Below are 15,852 nucleotides of genomic sequence, written 5' to 3'. Positions count from 1 at the left end.
ACGGCCAGTCCCCCATGGCCGCCCTCATTTTGGTGGCGGACAATGCCGGGGGCAACCACGCCTCCAAAGACGCCAACCAGGTCCACTCCACCACGCGGAGGAACAGCAGCAGCCCCCCCTCGCCCTCCGCCATGAACCAAAGAAGGCTGGGCCCCGGCAGGGAGGTGCCGGGCCAGGGGGCCAACGCGGCGGGCGGGCTGGAGCCCGTCCACCCCGCCAGCCTGCCGGACTCGTCCCTCGCTGCCAGCGTCCCGTTGTGTTGTACCCTCTGCCACGAGCGCCTGGAAGACACCCACTTCGTGCAGTGCCCCTCCGTCCCCTCCCACAAGTTCTGCTTCCCCTGCTCCCGGCAGAGCATCAAGCAGCAGGGAGCCAGCGGGGAGGTGTATTGTCCCAGCGGGGAGAAGTGTCCCCTGGTCGGCTCCAACGTCCCCTGGGCCTTCATGCAGGGGGAGATCGCCACCATCCTGGCCGGAGATGTGAAAGTGAAAAAGGAGAGGGACTCGTGACTTGCCCGCTCTCGCCGCCTGACGTCACCTTGAACTCGAACTGCTCGAATTCTGTATAATCTATAAATTTTTTTTAGGGAAATGTAGACTTCATAAACATGGCTGTATAATTTTGATTTTTTTAAATACATTGTGTTTCTATATTTTTTGAAGACAAAAGGTATGTACTTATTATAAAGGCATTTCTTCTAATTCTCTTTTTTTTTGTTTTGTTTTGGGGTTTTTTTTGTTTGTTTTTTCCCTTTTGTTATAGCAACTATTTGTTGTGCTTCCCTGGTGACAGTTACTGTTCCTTGTAGGCTGTGACTTGCGCTGCTTTTTTTAGAGAGCACTTGGCAAACCAGAAATGCTTCTAGCTGTATTTGTATGCACTTGTTTCTTTTTATTTTCTTTCCTTCTTTTTTTTTTTTAAATGCCAAATACACTTTCTGACATTGTAAAGATTGCCTTACTGTCTGTGATTCCTTATTCCTGGCCCCTGTCCTGTAGAGCTGGTCGCATGCAGGCTTGGTCTGAGGCGGTTGCGGGGGGGGGGAGTGGCGAGCCAAGGCGAGGATGCCCTTCGCCATCCCGCCGGCCAGGCGAGCTTAGGGAGCAGGAGGGCTTTCTCCCAGAAACGCGCTGCTCGGGTTGCGATGGCAGATCCGCCAGGTCCAGTCCCAAATTCCTCTGTGTTTCTCAAGGGAAGTTGCCTCCAGAGTAGGATGTGGAGAGGTATCCCAGAGGCGCTGTTGAGTTAGGGATTTCTGGGTTTGTTTGGTTTTGGTTTGGTTTGGTTTTTTTTTTTTTTTTTTAAGGCAAAGTTGACCGCAGTTCACGTGATCAGTTGTAAGATTACAAAACTGCATTTATTCACCAATTACATACCATAACGTGGAATTTTGATAACGAACTTAATTATACGATTGGCGAAGGCACCAGCGTAGCACTGCCGTCTCTGAAGGTCTTCAGCGTCACTTCTGGGGCTTTCGTGTCTTTGGACAAAGCTGGGGAGGTGGGGGAGAGACATCATTTTTTTTTTATAAATTTTACTTTAATTTTCAGATAGTGCAGGTGGACTTTAAGTTTGCTTATCAGTCACCTCTAGTGCTGTTGCTATTGTTACTATCGCTGACCCAGTATTTCCAAGTAGTGGCAGGTACGGTGTGGTACAGTGACAGCGGTGACTGGGGCTCTGCCAGATTACCCGCGGGCATATCAGTGACAGCCCAAATGTGGGTGGAGGAAACCTGTAATTTCCTTATTACGTGTGCTTGAAACAAACCTACTGCTATTCTTTGAAAATGAAAATATAAACTGGTTGAAATGAAAGTAATTAGGGCTGTACATAATGGCCCTGGCCCTGCCTTTTAAGCTACTTTGGAGAACTCTTTTGTAAAGTGACTTCTTTTGATCACGCTTCTGCATCACCAAGCAGACTTCTAAAATCAATAAATCATTGGTTACTAGAAATAGTTTGAGTCTTATAGTGATGTTTTTGTGCTGTTTATAGTTCGTTGGCAATGCTGCAGCTGTACGAGCCCTTTTGTTGAGGTGTTTATAACTCGGTTATAAGTGGTTGTTTCTAAGCAAAAGGGTGGCGAGGTCGTCCCTTCCCGGGGACGGGCTAATAAACACTTTCAGTATCAGAAGAGGAGGAGGAGGAAAAATCTGTTCAGCCAACTATAATTTGAAGAATTCTGGGTGCTTTTTAGTAAACTGTTCTTATTGTGAAAATGTTCAGACTGCAATTTAATGCAGAGTAGGTCTTCTTTGGAAGACTTTTTTTCTAAAAAGAAATGGTCATTATTAGTATTTGAAGATCAGAACTGCACATGCACAGTAATTTTTTATGAAGTGTTTAATGAGCACACCCACTACATTGTGTTCCATATTACAGGTCAATGTAATATTAGATAAGACTTGCATGATAAACAAATTCATTGAGTCAATATTACGCTTTAAAACTTATACCTATAGTCAAGATTGGTGTCTTATGTAAACACATTTAGCCAATTTGAAGAAAACGCACATTATATATAACTATATATATACCTATATATAAAAAAACCAAACTGTAAAGGATTCTTTGGAACCACTATGATCTGTGTAAATGTGTATTTAGGCACTTTATTAAAAAAAAATGGATTTTGAGCTGATAGATGGTAACAAGTTCTTCAAAGTTGCTTGGCATAATACCTCACGTGGGATGAAGCTCATGTTTTTGATTAAGGTGGTATCCCTACTCTTAAAAAAAAAAAAGAAGCAAAACCGAAACCCCAAAGCCTCCCTAAAAAGGCCCCCCTTTTGTGTTATCAGGTGGCCCAGCTCTGAGCCTGCCGAGGGTGAGACCTGCTCCTGACAAAGCACACCCTTGTTTTGGGGCCGAGGGATGTTGGTGTGACTGGGCGGAGAGGCCCATAAGGAAGTGCACCTTCCTCCTCCTCCCCGCCGGCCGCCCCGCTCCCCCAGCTCTGTGACTCCTGGAGAAGATGGAAACTCCCCGGCCGGCGATGCCAGGCGGTGGCCCGGGAACAAGGTAGCTGGAAAAGAAATGGCTTGTGGTGGTGGCGCTTGCTCAGCTGACGTTCAGCCCCCATTCCCTGGCCAGGTCTAACCTGCACCGTGAAACTTCAGAACTGCAGAAGGAAACCAAAAAAAAAAGGAAAAAAGTTAAGATCTGAGAGTGTTCATACATAGCTCATTTTTCTCACATTCAGTGTTGCTTTTTTCTTTTTTGTTGCTTTACTGAGTTACAATAAAGCTCCGGTGGATTCTCCCTTTATACCAATTCACTGCTTCCTGGGCTACAAGCTTTTTTCTTTTTTTTTTTTTATTATTTTGAAGTGCTTTAGCTGCAACAGTGTAACTGTTAATATTCCTTTTTAAACTTTTTAAAAGGTGATACTGTAATTTGTGTAGTATTAAAAGTGTTTTAATGAAGAATGTGTGCTTTTTTTTTCCCCAAACCCACTTCCATCACATCTTTTTCAAAGATATTTTTTCCTGGTAGATCACCTGCACAGTGCTTTTGTTGATAGCTGCCGAAGTAACCTGTTGCCATTTTTACATTTTTTTTTTTTTACTTCTGGCACTAAATATAAGGAAACTAGGAGCTTTAAATACTTCTTGCGCTTTTTTGTATATAAAAAAAGAAAACTCGAAAAAGCTATAGTTGCCCAAGTGCAATTTTTTTTTTAATTTTATTTTTTTAATACTGTTTCTGACACTTAATTGTGAACAGGCAGCAGTGCGGGGCAAGAGGGAGTGCACGGAGAGTGCGCGGAGCCGGCGGGTGCTGCCCTGTGCCTGGGTCCCGAGGGGTGGGAAAGGCGCCACACAAGGGAGGCTTTGACCGCCTTTGCGGTGGCCTCAGAAAACCTGGTATGTTTGGGAGCGCTCTTTTTAGATGTGCTGTAAACCGGGCCATGGCAACCGCATGTTTTTATGAACTAGCACTTAGGCAAAGGGTATAAATACATTTGAGAGTGCTCTCTAGTGGCTTGTTATGTCAACAGAGCCCCTGGATCCTTTCCTTCTGCGCCCGGGCCAAGCCCCGCTCGTCTGTCCTGCTGGTGGGGCGGCTGCTCTCGGTGGGACGGGACAGGATGGGACGCTGCTCCGGGGACACCCAGCCACCCGCTCGCCCTCCCGGGATGACGGCTCGCCTGCAGGGTGGCACCTGCCCTGCCAGTTGCACCCGTTCCCCATGCCTAATTCACCCCCAAAGCAGTGTGGGACACCCCATGTGGTATCCGGGGCCTCAGTGTGTTATGGCGTAGCTGCAGTCCCCGCACAAACACAGCCTCTCCTCAGGCGGGAGGAGAAGACATTGGACCATGTGGAAATTAATGGCAACAGGAGTAGCTGAGCTCGTTGTAAATCGAGACGTTTGTAGCCCTGACTCCTACCGCTTCAGCGCGTGCTTCGCCACAACAGGGCTACACGCAGGAGGTGTCCAATAATTAGGCTCAGCCCTCAGCATTTCATGTTTCTCCACCCCAAGCATTTTCATTTAGGTAGCTCCAGCTGCAGCTTTGGAAAAATAATTAAAAAAAAAACCCTTTCCCAAAGTGGACTCTTGTTTGTTTGGACGCCACAGTCCAGCCCAGGATAAACTATACCTTCAAGTCTGTGCTCCCAGGGATTACGAGGCAAGTAAAAACCAAAAAACCAAGAAAACTTTTTTCCCCTGTTAAAACAGAAGGTAGGCCTGGGCAACGTACGGATTCACTTTCTGCAGCAGGCGCGTTGCAGCAGGCAGCCCTCGCTGCTTGCCAAGCAGGGCCATGGGACAGCCGAGCCGCCCTCCCCGGGATTTCATGTAGGCCAGCAGGACTCCTGAGTCACCCTCCTTCCCTTGCACCGGCCCAAGGTCAGGCAGTGCCACACATCAGATGAATGGAGTGCCTGCTTATCCACTTCATCACCCGGGGGTGCCGCTCCGGAGGTAACTCTCTCACGGCATGCCTTCGGGCAGCCTCTGGAGCAAGCCATGGGCTTCGAGCACTTAGTGCAGGGTTTAAATTTGAATCACTGAGCTCCCTGGAAGGCTGAACCTTCCTGCAGCCTCCCTTCTGCGAAAGAAGAAACACTGATGTCTCCCATAGAAATCTCCTAAGTGCATGTTAGTGTCCATATGGCTGTCTTGCTTGGTTGGCATAGGTGCACTGAAGGTGGGTTGATAACTCTGCAGTTATTTTTATCCACAATTCACCTAACTTTGCTTTTCTTTCTGCCGCTCAAGAGCCAGTTTTGTAGAGATTGGTATAGCAGAGTACATGCTAAAACCCAAAATGTTGCATCAAATGGAAGCCCCCTATAAAATAAACTCACAGAGAAGCCAGGAAAAGTTCGTGAAAGCTTCCCGCTGCAGTAGGTGTTTCTTCTTCCCATCACCTTTGACTCAGCAAACACCGCAAGAAGCATCCCTGCTCATTAGCTCCCACCTCCACGCAGTGCTGGGGCAGGGGTGAGAACCCTCCCTGCCCTACACAGCGCCCAGCCGTGCCCCCACCTCAGGGTCCCCTTCTCTGCCCCCCTGACCTGCCGCCACTTGCCCCGCTGGTCCCCAGCCCCGGGGTGCTCCCATCCCATCCTGGGGCACCCTGCCCGGGGGCTTGCCGCAGGGTGCCCTCCTCAGCGGAGAGCTGTGGCTTCCCTGGGAAACCCTGGGGAGCCTCCGATTTTCAGGGAGACCTCAGCCGCTGCCTCTGGGAAGGAGGGCATTCACTGTTCCCTGCAAAAATGCCAAGTGTGTGTTTTCTTTTACCCTTTTCCACTACAAAACACTTATTCCCCCCCCTGCCCCAGAGATGCCTCGTGCCTTTTTTTTTTTTTTGGCAACCACTTAGCAACAGAAGATGAGTAAACAGAGATGAAAGGGGTTATTGGTTCACCAGGTCGCTTCCTTGCAGCGGGAAACAACTCCTCCTTTTCCCACACTGCCGGGCCGGGGCGGCTGGCTGGCGGCTGGGAAGCGGGCAGGCGGTGGGCTGCGGGAGCACCCCGGCTGAGGACGGGAGCCTCACCGTGCCACCCACTTGGCCAGGGGCACAAGAAAGCAAGCTGGACTTTCCCCTTCTCCCTCCCATGGTTTTGGTTTTTTTTCCTCTTTTTGCATCTTTATGAGCTGAAGGAGGCCTGATATTTTTTCAGATAGATTCCCTTAACTTTTTTTCCACCAGAAATCCAGGTTTTCTCCAACCCTTTTTTATAGGAGTGTCACATTCTCCAACTGTCCAGTAGTAAGAGGACTTACAGATATTAGGCAATAACTACATAACGGAATGAGGCATTTAATTTTGTCCAGACTATTTACAACTCTTCTTTTTTTTTTTTGTCTTACTTAATTCAGCTGCTGCTAAGCAGTAGGGACAAAGAATTTTCTCTTTCAAGATGCATCATCCCTCAGCTGATAGTTAGAAAGCTCAAAAATGAGGGTACTCTATGAAAGACTTCAGTGGGAGCTGGGAAAGGTGATGCTGAACATCACCTTTCTTTCACTTCACAAAAATCAGGAAATAAATCAGCCTCTGCACACTGACTCATGCCTGTGCAGATCCTACTTCATGCATTGCAATGAAGCCAAAACAGCATAAGCACCACTTTTTCCATCACACTTTCAGACCTATTCGAACTGTAATAATTAAAAAAACCCCAACACTAACTTCCCTGTGATTTTGTGGTGGTGATTGAATAGGGCTCAATCCATTTTCCCTATGTCAATACAGTTAGGGCAACCTCCCTTTGGAAATTACAGAAGGAAGGAGTTCTTTTTTCTTGCAGAAAGTACTGTGCTATCTTTAACAACTCCAGGCAACAAAACACTTCATGCAGTAGCGGTGCTGGGTATCGGCTTCCCTGCACCTGGGAAGAAGGGGGCTGGATGGGCCCTGCTAGGGCTTTAACTTGTCATTCCAGGGACTCTAATTAGTTCAAAATTTCTGCTTAGGCATCTAAGCTGCACCTTCTGGCTTTCCCAGAGGAAACAAACAATGGTAAACAGTGTGAAGCAATGATTTTTAGCTGTGCTTTTTAATGGCTTTTTTGATGATTACTTTCATGTTGAGAGCCCTTCTATTTGTGTAAGCCTTCTGCTTTCCTTTGGAGAGACAAATAACCTGTACCCATAACTGAACCGACTACTTTATACCCCCATTAATATTTTTATATTCCTCTATTTCACCTCACTGGTTCTGCTTCTTTGGGTTACTGTGGCTCTTTGCCTGGACCTCTTTGTTTGACCGTGTTAAAATTAACTTGCAAACGTGGAGGTCTGACTTCTGCTCCTCTCCTCTTCTCCACAATTTGGTTATTTCCTGAAATCCGCCTCTTAACGGCGAGGCTTTCCAGGTATCGAGACTTTCTGGGAATGGTGGTGCGTGCTGGGTGGTTAGTCATTTGGCATCCGGCCACCCCTCGGGGAGGACTCGCAGCAAGGGCTCTGCAGGTTTTGTGTAGTCCTGGCACTGGTGGAAGGTGCGGACCGGCAGCCGGGCCTGGCCATGCTGCCTCCCGGTTATCTCCCGAGCAGGAACATTTTGAACTATAGCGGCAGAATGTGTTTCTTCATCCTGTGTCACAAAAGTTTCCTGACATTTAGTGTTTTGGGGTGGATCCCTTCCTCTTCTGTGGAGTGCCAATTTCAGTGCTGCTTTTGATGGATAACAGCCCACGAAGCACTGGAGCGACACCAATAAATCTGGTTTGCGTAGGCAAGCTTCCGGGCTCCCTTTTTAGCTGCTCCCTAGCTGCAGAGAGATGGGGTTACCTGCCCTGTGGGCCTCCCCTCGTCCTTCCCTGGCGCCCCTGCTGCCGGCAGCGCTTTCCTTGGGAGAGCACCTTCAGAGATGCCTGCAGGGGAAGGGGCTGTCCAGGAAGGTTGGGGTTCGGCCATATTCACCCTTTGCACTGGGTGTGACCTCAGGGCTTGTTTAAGCTCTTCCTGAGCAGCTCCAAAAAGGTGCTGTGGCACTGCCTGTTTCATCCTGATGGTGACCAAGGGAGTTCAGCTAGTGGCTCATGGGCTACGTTTGGCCTATCAAAGGCTATGCATGTGGCTACTTTTGTTGGCAGAGGGCTTTCTTTTCCTTTACTGAGCCTAATTTTATTACAGGTTTTCAGCTCCTGCTGAAAGTGAGAACTTCATACAAGCCCCTCTGAAAGCTGAAGCAGTGCTTAATCCATAGGAAGAGGTACTGGTGCCGCTCCAGCACAGGCTACTTTCAGCTGAGAAAGGCAAAAGGCAAAGAGGGGTACTGGCTGCATCTGAGGTTGTCACTGGTGGAGCCAGGCTGGGCCTCTGAGTGAAATGTGTTTTCCAGCTTGCCTTGAGTTCCTCTCCTAAGCAAAACCCTGACTTAGGTCAGTGAAAGCAGGACTGCGAGATCTGTTCCTCTTTAATTTTGTCCATTTTCAAGAAGGTGACGGTAGTGAAGCATCCTTTCTGTTTACTGCTTACAGCCAAAACGCAGTATTGCTTCTGTGAAGCAGTTTGCACCTGATCAGAGTTAAAAAACAGCCTGATTCCAAAGCAGAGATAAAGGACTGCAGTGAGACCATCTACTTAAAAAAAAAGACTAAATTAGGTGCCATCCATCCCTGCATCTGCCTGTTGACTGCGGGAGCTGGAAGCTGGTTTAAATTGCTCATCACTCCTTTGAGCTAAGGCCCAGGCTGGCACCAGGGACAGGCTGGTGATGGCAGTCTGAATTTAATCCCTCTTGCTCAGATGAGCACACTCCTTCAGGTACCTCTCCTCCCATCATATCTCAGTAACCAAACTTCGGGTTTTGCCGTGGTACCCACAAGTGTATCAGTTAGGGTCCGCATTGCCAGGAGCTGCCGTACAGAGTCAGGCCAGAGTGGTTTAGGTTAACTGGGTGCAGAGCAAATGGTAAGCAATACATGTGAAATAGAGTTAGTGTCATCTGGATTTCATTTGCTTTTAAAATGGGCTTAAGGAAGGCAAAATAAGGTGAATTTACTCTCCAGGCAAAAAGCAAAGCTCATCTTTTAGGGACTGAATTGCTGGCCCTTAGTTGGTTTAAAAAACAAAACAGAAAATGCGACCTTTTTCTTTTGCAATCTGTTCTCCTTCTAATCCTAACCTGGATCCCATCCTGCCAACAGCTCTGTCATTGGCTTCACCGGCTCCATGGGAGCATCCCTGTGGGTGAAGTTACACCAGAAGCACAGGAAGAATCAGGCCCTAAATGTAAATGATGAGTTACAACACACAGTTTTGCTCTAATTATTTGTAAGAAATCATTTCATTATAAATAGGTTTTTCAGTTAAATGTATTGCTAGCATTACCTTACTGCTTATTCATAATTAATTAAATCGTAGCAGATTTCTATGTTATTATCATTTCCATATACTATAAATAATTCAGAAGAAATGTTGGTTCTTTCAGGGTACTTGGTACGTGCAGATAAGGCGAAGGAACAATCTGGGCCTGATCAGAGCAAAGTTGCTGGGGCCTGAACTCTCTCACAAGCATGTCATTAGAAAAACTGGGAAGGAAAGGGGCAGGGGGTGGCCAATGAGTGAAATAAAATGCTGGTTCCTGTCGCTAGCGTTGCAGGGCTCCGGGCTCCACACAGGGCATCTCCTGGCTGCTTTTCAGAATAACCAGAAGGAAGTGCAGAGCTGTAGGGGTGAGGGACTTGAAGCTGTTACTGATCCACCAGTCCGCCTTTTCTCCACAATATTTACTTCCCTTGAAGTAAGGGGAAGGGGGCTTTTGTTGTCACTGCAAGCTTGATTGGCCTTTTGAAAAACAAACAAGAAATGTTGTTGGAAAATTCACATTAAACTAACTTTAGAAACGTATGTATAAGGGATCATAATGATTTGTTTCAAGTGAATTTACCTGGGAAATACAATCCTTATTCATGAATAACAAGAGAAAAAATCATGTTTCCAAGCAGAATCTGGTGTATTTTAATACTTTACTAATTGCTACTGGCATCTCACTAGTTTATAATAAATAGGAAGGGCTGGGAGAGTTTCTTGAAGCCATTTATTACTGTTGCTGTCTCCTTAGCAGTGTCTTAACGGGAAAGAGCTTTGTGAGTCCTGAGATGCAAACTGTGTTGGGATGGAGGGAGTGGCTGGACTCCGACAGTGGGGTGTGCTCTGTCACCCCTGAGCCTGCCAGGGAGCTAGCGGAGGCAGGAATCGGGGCAAGTGTAACCGGGTCAGGTGTGTGGAAGGTGTGATAAAGTCAGGAACCGCTTCAAAGTTGAGGAAATGAAAAGAATAAGCCCAAGAACTGAGCTGAAGCAGTGAGCTTCATTTGAATCACTTGATAGGCTCCTCAAGTGATTCTCTGGCTGCTGGCGTGTCTGTGCTGCACATGTGCATTTGCACCTCAGGAAACTTTAGCATAGCACGACCGTAGGGAAATCCCTCGGGAATAAGGCTGGCCACCAAGATGTGGCTGGCTGGAGTTGAGCTGTGCTGAATGAAGGAGCCTTATGGCTGGTCTTCCTCATCTCATTTCTCCACCAGGGAGAGGTGGGGAAGCACCTAATGACTGCACAAGGCCGAGGCAGAATGTTTCGGCAGGCATCGGGCAGGGGAGAAATGCAAAGGGGATGGTGCCACTTCCATCAGGAGAGCAGTAGAAGGCACCTCGTCAACCCTGGAAAAGGCCTCATCAGAGAGAGGAGGGCTGAGCAATGCCCTGGCTGCAGGGAGGTGAGTGGCACCCCTGTGCCCCAGGAAGCACAGGCTCCTCCCTGTGCTCCCTTCCCCACTCACTCGCTCAAAGTTAATGGAGGAAAAGATGGAGGTGATGCCAACAAAGAAAAGAGCGCATGGATTAGAGCCCCTCATGCAGCCCATGTTGTAGGAAATGGTTACGGTGCCTCTGCATTGTTCTGGCCACAGAATATGTGCAGTTGTATGCCGCGTATCTGGCACGCAGCTGTCTGACTTTCCTTTGGCTATAGTCACCTGACAGCAGGTAGGTTTCTTATAGATACGTATTTAACAGACCTACCCTCGGTTATTGCAAACAGAGGGAGGTTTGTTGGATGCGATCCTCTGCAGCAGGCTGTTGGATGCTGGAGACAGCTCCTCTCCTTCTGTCCCCTTCCTGATGCTCAGCCAGAGCCGGGTTCGTTCCCCATCCCTGGAGCACAATTGAGCCTAGCCTCCCCGTGGGACAGCTTCGTTCCCCCATGTAAACCCTGGCTGTGCTGGAGTTGCTGTAGCTTTACGGCAGCACGGCAGAGACAAGGACCTGGCCTCTGCAAGTTTGGAAGAGGTCTGCTCAGCAGCGCAGGAGGAAGCAGGGGGCCTCCTTGACAAAAGGGCATGGTTGGGTTTCTCTGTCTGGCAGGCGGCACCAGAACTGTGTCCTTCTTGTTCTGGAGACGTCCCCAAACATGCTACAGAGTGGCACAGGGGAAGGAGCTGCAACATGATGCCTCTCAAACCAAGTGCAGCCAGGGAGAGTAAAGCTTATGGTAGCAGCTGGGGCTATTAACTCTCTAATCTCCCCCTTTTCATTACATCGGAGTCTCTGAGCTTTGTGTTACACCAGTTGCCTGTAGCAGTTTCCTGAAGGGATGAGACTCCGCTGAGATTAAAAAAAAGGAAATTATTTGTTTGAAAATTAGTGGTTCAGATGTGCGGATTTTTGTGTGGAGGCACATCACTGCCCGCTGTGATGGGCACGGGAGAGCTGCCGTGAAACCCAGTGCTCCCACAGACACAGCATGCTGGAGCTGCCTGCCCTCTCGCTCCGTTCGTATGGCTCCAGCTTACCCTGGGGAAAGCAAGCTCTGCCTTTGACTTTCTGGTATAGCCATGACCTGACACGGGCTGGGCCTTTTTTGGCTGCTGAGTGCTATCAAGTTGTCCAGGTAGCTGTTTCCCCCAAGGGAGCTGCCTTGCGGTGGGGCAGCCTCCCCCATGGAGGCCTCTCCCTCCTTCAGGGGCAGAGGCTGCAGACCCGTGGGCAGGGGCCCTGGCCTGCTGCAGTGCCCCAGCTCGCAGGGCAGCTGGTGGGCAACCAGAGCTGCAGTCAACTCTGGTCCTTCACTCTTTTTTTTTTTTGTTAAAAGAAAGGATGCTCTTCATCTAGCAGGTGAGGTCCCTGCTGGTGTGCGAGGCCCCTGCTCCCACACCTCCCCTTCTCAGCTCAAAAGGGTTTAGTCACTGCCTTGCAGTGTCACAGCCCTGCTAGCACCCCATGCGTGGCCCATGAGCTGGCCACAGCCATCCCAGGCCGAGCGAACCCCCAAAGGTGGGACCTGCCCGCCCTCCTAGTTGTGCTTACACTGCTTCTCATGCAGCCGGCAGGGCAGAGGCAACCCGGTCTGGTGGAGAACTCTGTGTGTGCCTGTGTGCATGAGTGGTAGCACAAGAGAAGCGGTAGCAAAGTGAGACCTAGGGAGGGAAAGACACCTAGCCTGTCTAAGCAGCAGTGTGATGTAGGGCTGGCTTCAGCTCACTGCAAAACCTCCCTGTGTTTCTCCTCCCACCGCCATCTCTCATCATTACAGAGAACCTGGTGCAGAGGTGTGGACTCAGCGTTCCCCTCATCCACCGGAGCTCAGAGGGGCTCCCCAGCAGAGCTGGCTCTCCTTTTCTTTCCCTTCACCATCCTTCTGTGTGAACTTCCATCTCATATTTTTTGCCTTTTAAAACAGATGGGAAAAATTGGGCATAAAGGTCAATAACCCAGCTGTGTCCGTACAGAGGCTGGTCAGCAAGGGGGGTGGAAGCGGTCTCTCCCCAAGGCCCCAGGGAGCCCTGGCTCCCCTCTGGGCACAGCATCGCAGGCAGGAGTAAGCAAATGAGAAGAAATTGCCCTGACTTAGCAAGAGGTCATGCAGAAAGATCCATGCTGGCAGACGAGACAGTGTGCTAAAGATAACTGTTTGACAAACTATATTTACTCTCCCTTTCTGGGAGGACTTACAGGGGATTTGGAGCATTGTGCTAATATAAGCCATCCAGTGCCTGCGGTGGAGGAAGCGCCTACTCCGGGCTTCTTTGCGCTTGTGCCTTTACAAGTCATGAGAGGGGACACCGCTGAAAATAGCCTTGTCTCCTAATTGTATTCTTGGGAATGCTAATCAGCGGGCTTGCTCTTCCCACCAGCAGCAACCGGGCAGCAATGCTGTGTGATCAAATGCAGCTGCTTCCCTCCCCACCACCACCATTTCTCTCGCCAGCAGCACTAGTTGTCCCTGCCCGTGTTCCTCCCTAACCTGCAAGGGAGGTGACCCATTTTGGGGGCTCTCAGAGCCAGGGGAAAGCCCGTTGTCCGTGTTTTCTGGGTGTTCTGGGAAATCTCTGCGCTGCAGCTGGCTTTCTGCCTCCGAGAGCTCCCCACCTAAACAAAGGCAATGGGGGGTAGCGCCGGACAAAGGGGCAGGGGGGTGAAAGAGAGAATCCTCCTACACAGTCGTGATTTTTCAGCTGATACTCAGTAAGCTTTCTGCCATACAGGAAAAGAGGCACTTGAGATTTTGAGTATGCAGTAACCATGACAAATACAGAAGTACAAAAACAGCTCTAGGCAGCTAGAAAGAACAATACCGAACAAACAAATTAGCCATCTGTACCATCTCTAGCTCCTAAAAGTAAACATAAACACAGACCCACACTGAAAAGGACTGTACTCGTAATAAATCAATTAGCTCCGCCAGCCCTTGGAGGCGGCAGGGGGTGAGGGGCAGGGACCAGAGGAGCAGGCCTCTCCCTGCCTCCCTTCAGGTTGGCTCTCTGGGCTCCTGAAAAGCTCTCCTGTGGGCTGGGGAGTGAGCATTGGCTCGCCAGAGCGCTCCCCCCGCAAGTGGCAGCGGGGGCGACACCATGAAATTTTTAGGGAGTGAGCATTGGCTCGCCAGAGCGCTCCCCCCGCGAGTGGCAGCGGGAGTGACACCATGGAAAATTTTGACCTCGGGGGGGGGGGGGGATGTCCAGTGTTCACATTTCAGAGACTTCCTTTCCCAAGCCCTAGCTAGTGAGGGTCTTGTGATCCTTCCTCTCTCCTCTCCTTCGGGCGCAGCAGGGTGTTGGGAAGGTTATAAATACAGGCAACTGTTTGCTCTAATCCATCTCTGTCCGTGGGGATCAGTAGTGCATCAGGCTCCTCTTTCCTCACTCCCAATTTATCTCTGATTGACTTGCCCATCCCATGGCCACCATTCATAACCCTCAGCTTCCTGCGTTTCTTACTGATGTCTCCTTATACGCCAAACACCTGTGGAGAGCCACCTTAAAAAAAAATCATCCTCTTGAGATGGAGAGGCACCAGAGTGGTGGTGGTGGGGTAGCAGGGCAGCCCTTTTGGGAGCTTTGTTCCCCTCTACTCTGCATGGTGGGTGCCTTACTCCAGAGAAGAGCAAGGGGGAATGGCCAGATTTGGTAATAAACCACCCCTGTGTTGTGGGAGCCTGAACCCCTCCACAGAGTGTGAAGACCAAGACGTTTGCCCTGTAAAGGACCTCTGCTGTGTACCTAAGGGAGCCAGACCCTTAGTGCTGCAAACCAGGGCTGTGCTCCTCACAGCCACCTCAGAGGTTAGCGTGCGGTGCTGCATCCCACCAGCTGGGAAAGGATGGTGATGGGACATGTCTCCATGGACACATCTCAGGGGGGGTTGCTGACTGGCTTCCACTTTTGAGTCCCCTAGGCTGTCCCCAGCCTCCTGCGGTGGGTGCAAGGGCTGTGCGTGAACTGCTCTGCTCACCTCAGGGGTTACCAAGACCAGAGGCTATGCAGGGCACGCTTGCAAAATCACATTGCCATCTCACTGCTGGTCAAGTCTGCAGGCAGGAAGGAGTTTGCTGTTCCTGTAAAGATCTGCACTAGCTGTGCCTAATTGCATCCCTTTGGGGAGGGCACAAGTGGGTGAAACTTGAGTTGGGGGCAAGGATTAGGAAAGCAATGCAGACTGGAGGAGAAAACAAACACACCCATGAAAGGGTGGCATGCTAAGCCTGAAATCTGTCACTGTCAGAGAAAGAGCAACAGCAGCATCTGTCTAATAGCACATACCGATGGGGTAGGAACTCTTTGTTGGTGCGTGACCTTCAAGTCATTGCCAGGAATAGATTTTGGCTCCAATTTCACCCCTAAGTAAAGCACCTTCTCCTGTCATGATTTGGAAGCTGAAGTATTTCAGTTTCCAGAAACAAACAGAGCTCGCAGGAGGCAGCCCCATGGCCCTGGCTGCTGCAGAGCCCCGAGTGGCAGCAGCTCCGGAAATGGCTGAGCTCTGCACTTTGGGAATGACACGGGGTGAAGGGACTCGATGGGCTTCATCCCCCCTGCCCCTTGCCATCATACGGTGGCTGCTGTGCATGGTCTAGCCCTAGCTGATAATGTGGCTGCATCTTTTCTCTTAGTCTGTAAGAAGCTATTTTTTTTTTTCAGTTTGTTCAAAGGACTGATTATTTTTAACAGTATAATTCAGTTGTTGTCCCAGGCTCTTGCTGCCGGTTTCCATACCAGAGCTCTATTTCTTTTCAAAGATCCCGAAGCCCAACAGCTGAAGGGAAGCACAGTTTCTGAATGGAGGAAGGCCGCCTCCCCTTCAAGTTAGCAGAGATGCAAGGTGGGACCCAGGGGCCAAACAGCCATCTATTTTGCATGGCAGCTGTTACCTTCAAACCAAGTTAATCAGGCCTCCCTCTTTGACACCCTCTCCCCTGCCTATTTTACGAAGGTGGCTGAGAAACATGGAGTGCTCTACCCTTAATGGAAAGCGGCAGCCCAGTGAGCGGTGGGCAGCATGGGAGGCCAAGGGGCACAAATCCCGTTCCAGGTGCCGCTCCTGCCCTGCGCCAGCCCAGGCACAGCCGCCAGCCCCCCACGGAGGGGCCAGGAGCTGCT

The 15,852-nt window shown here is 49.7% G+C and overlaps 1 protein-coding gene across 1 annotated transcript in view; it reads left to right on the top strand.

The window, feature by feature from the left end:
* IRF2BP2 (interferon regulatory factor 2 binding protein 2) overlaps positions 1-577 on the top strand; it is a gene marked incomplete at its 5' end in the record, with an annotated part of 777 nt that extends 200 nt beyond the window's left edge. Inside the window, 1 exon segment of the mRNA XM_009281828.2 lies at positions 1-577. This exon segment is cut by the window's left edge and continues 14 nt beyond it. Coding sequence (XP_009280103.2) covers positions 1-509 — 509 coding nt within the window.
* Between the last annotated feature and the right edge of the window lie 15,275 nt (positions 578-15,852).

The sequence above is a fragment of the Aptenodytes forsteri genome, unplaced genomic scaffold, assembly GCF_000699145.1.
Source record: "Aptenodytes forsteri isolate BGI_AS27 unplaced genomic scaffold, ASM69914v1 Scaffold132, whole genome shotgun sequence".
NCBI lineage: Eukaryota > Metazoa > Chordata > Aves > Sphenisciformes > Spheniscidae > Aptenodytes > Aptenodytes forsteri.
Note: the sequence above shows the minus strand (reverse complement) of the source record. Positions and strands in the feature narration are given on the sequence as shown.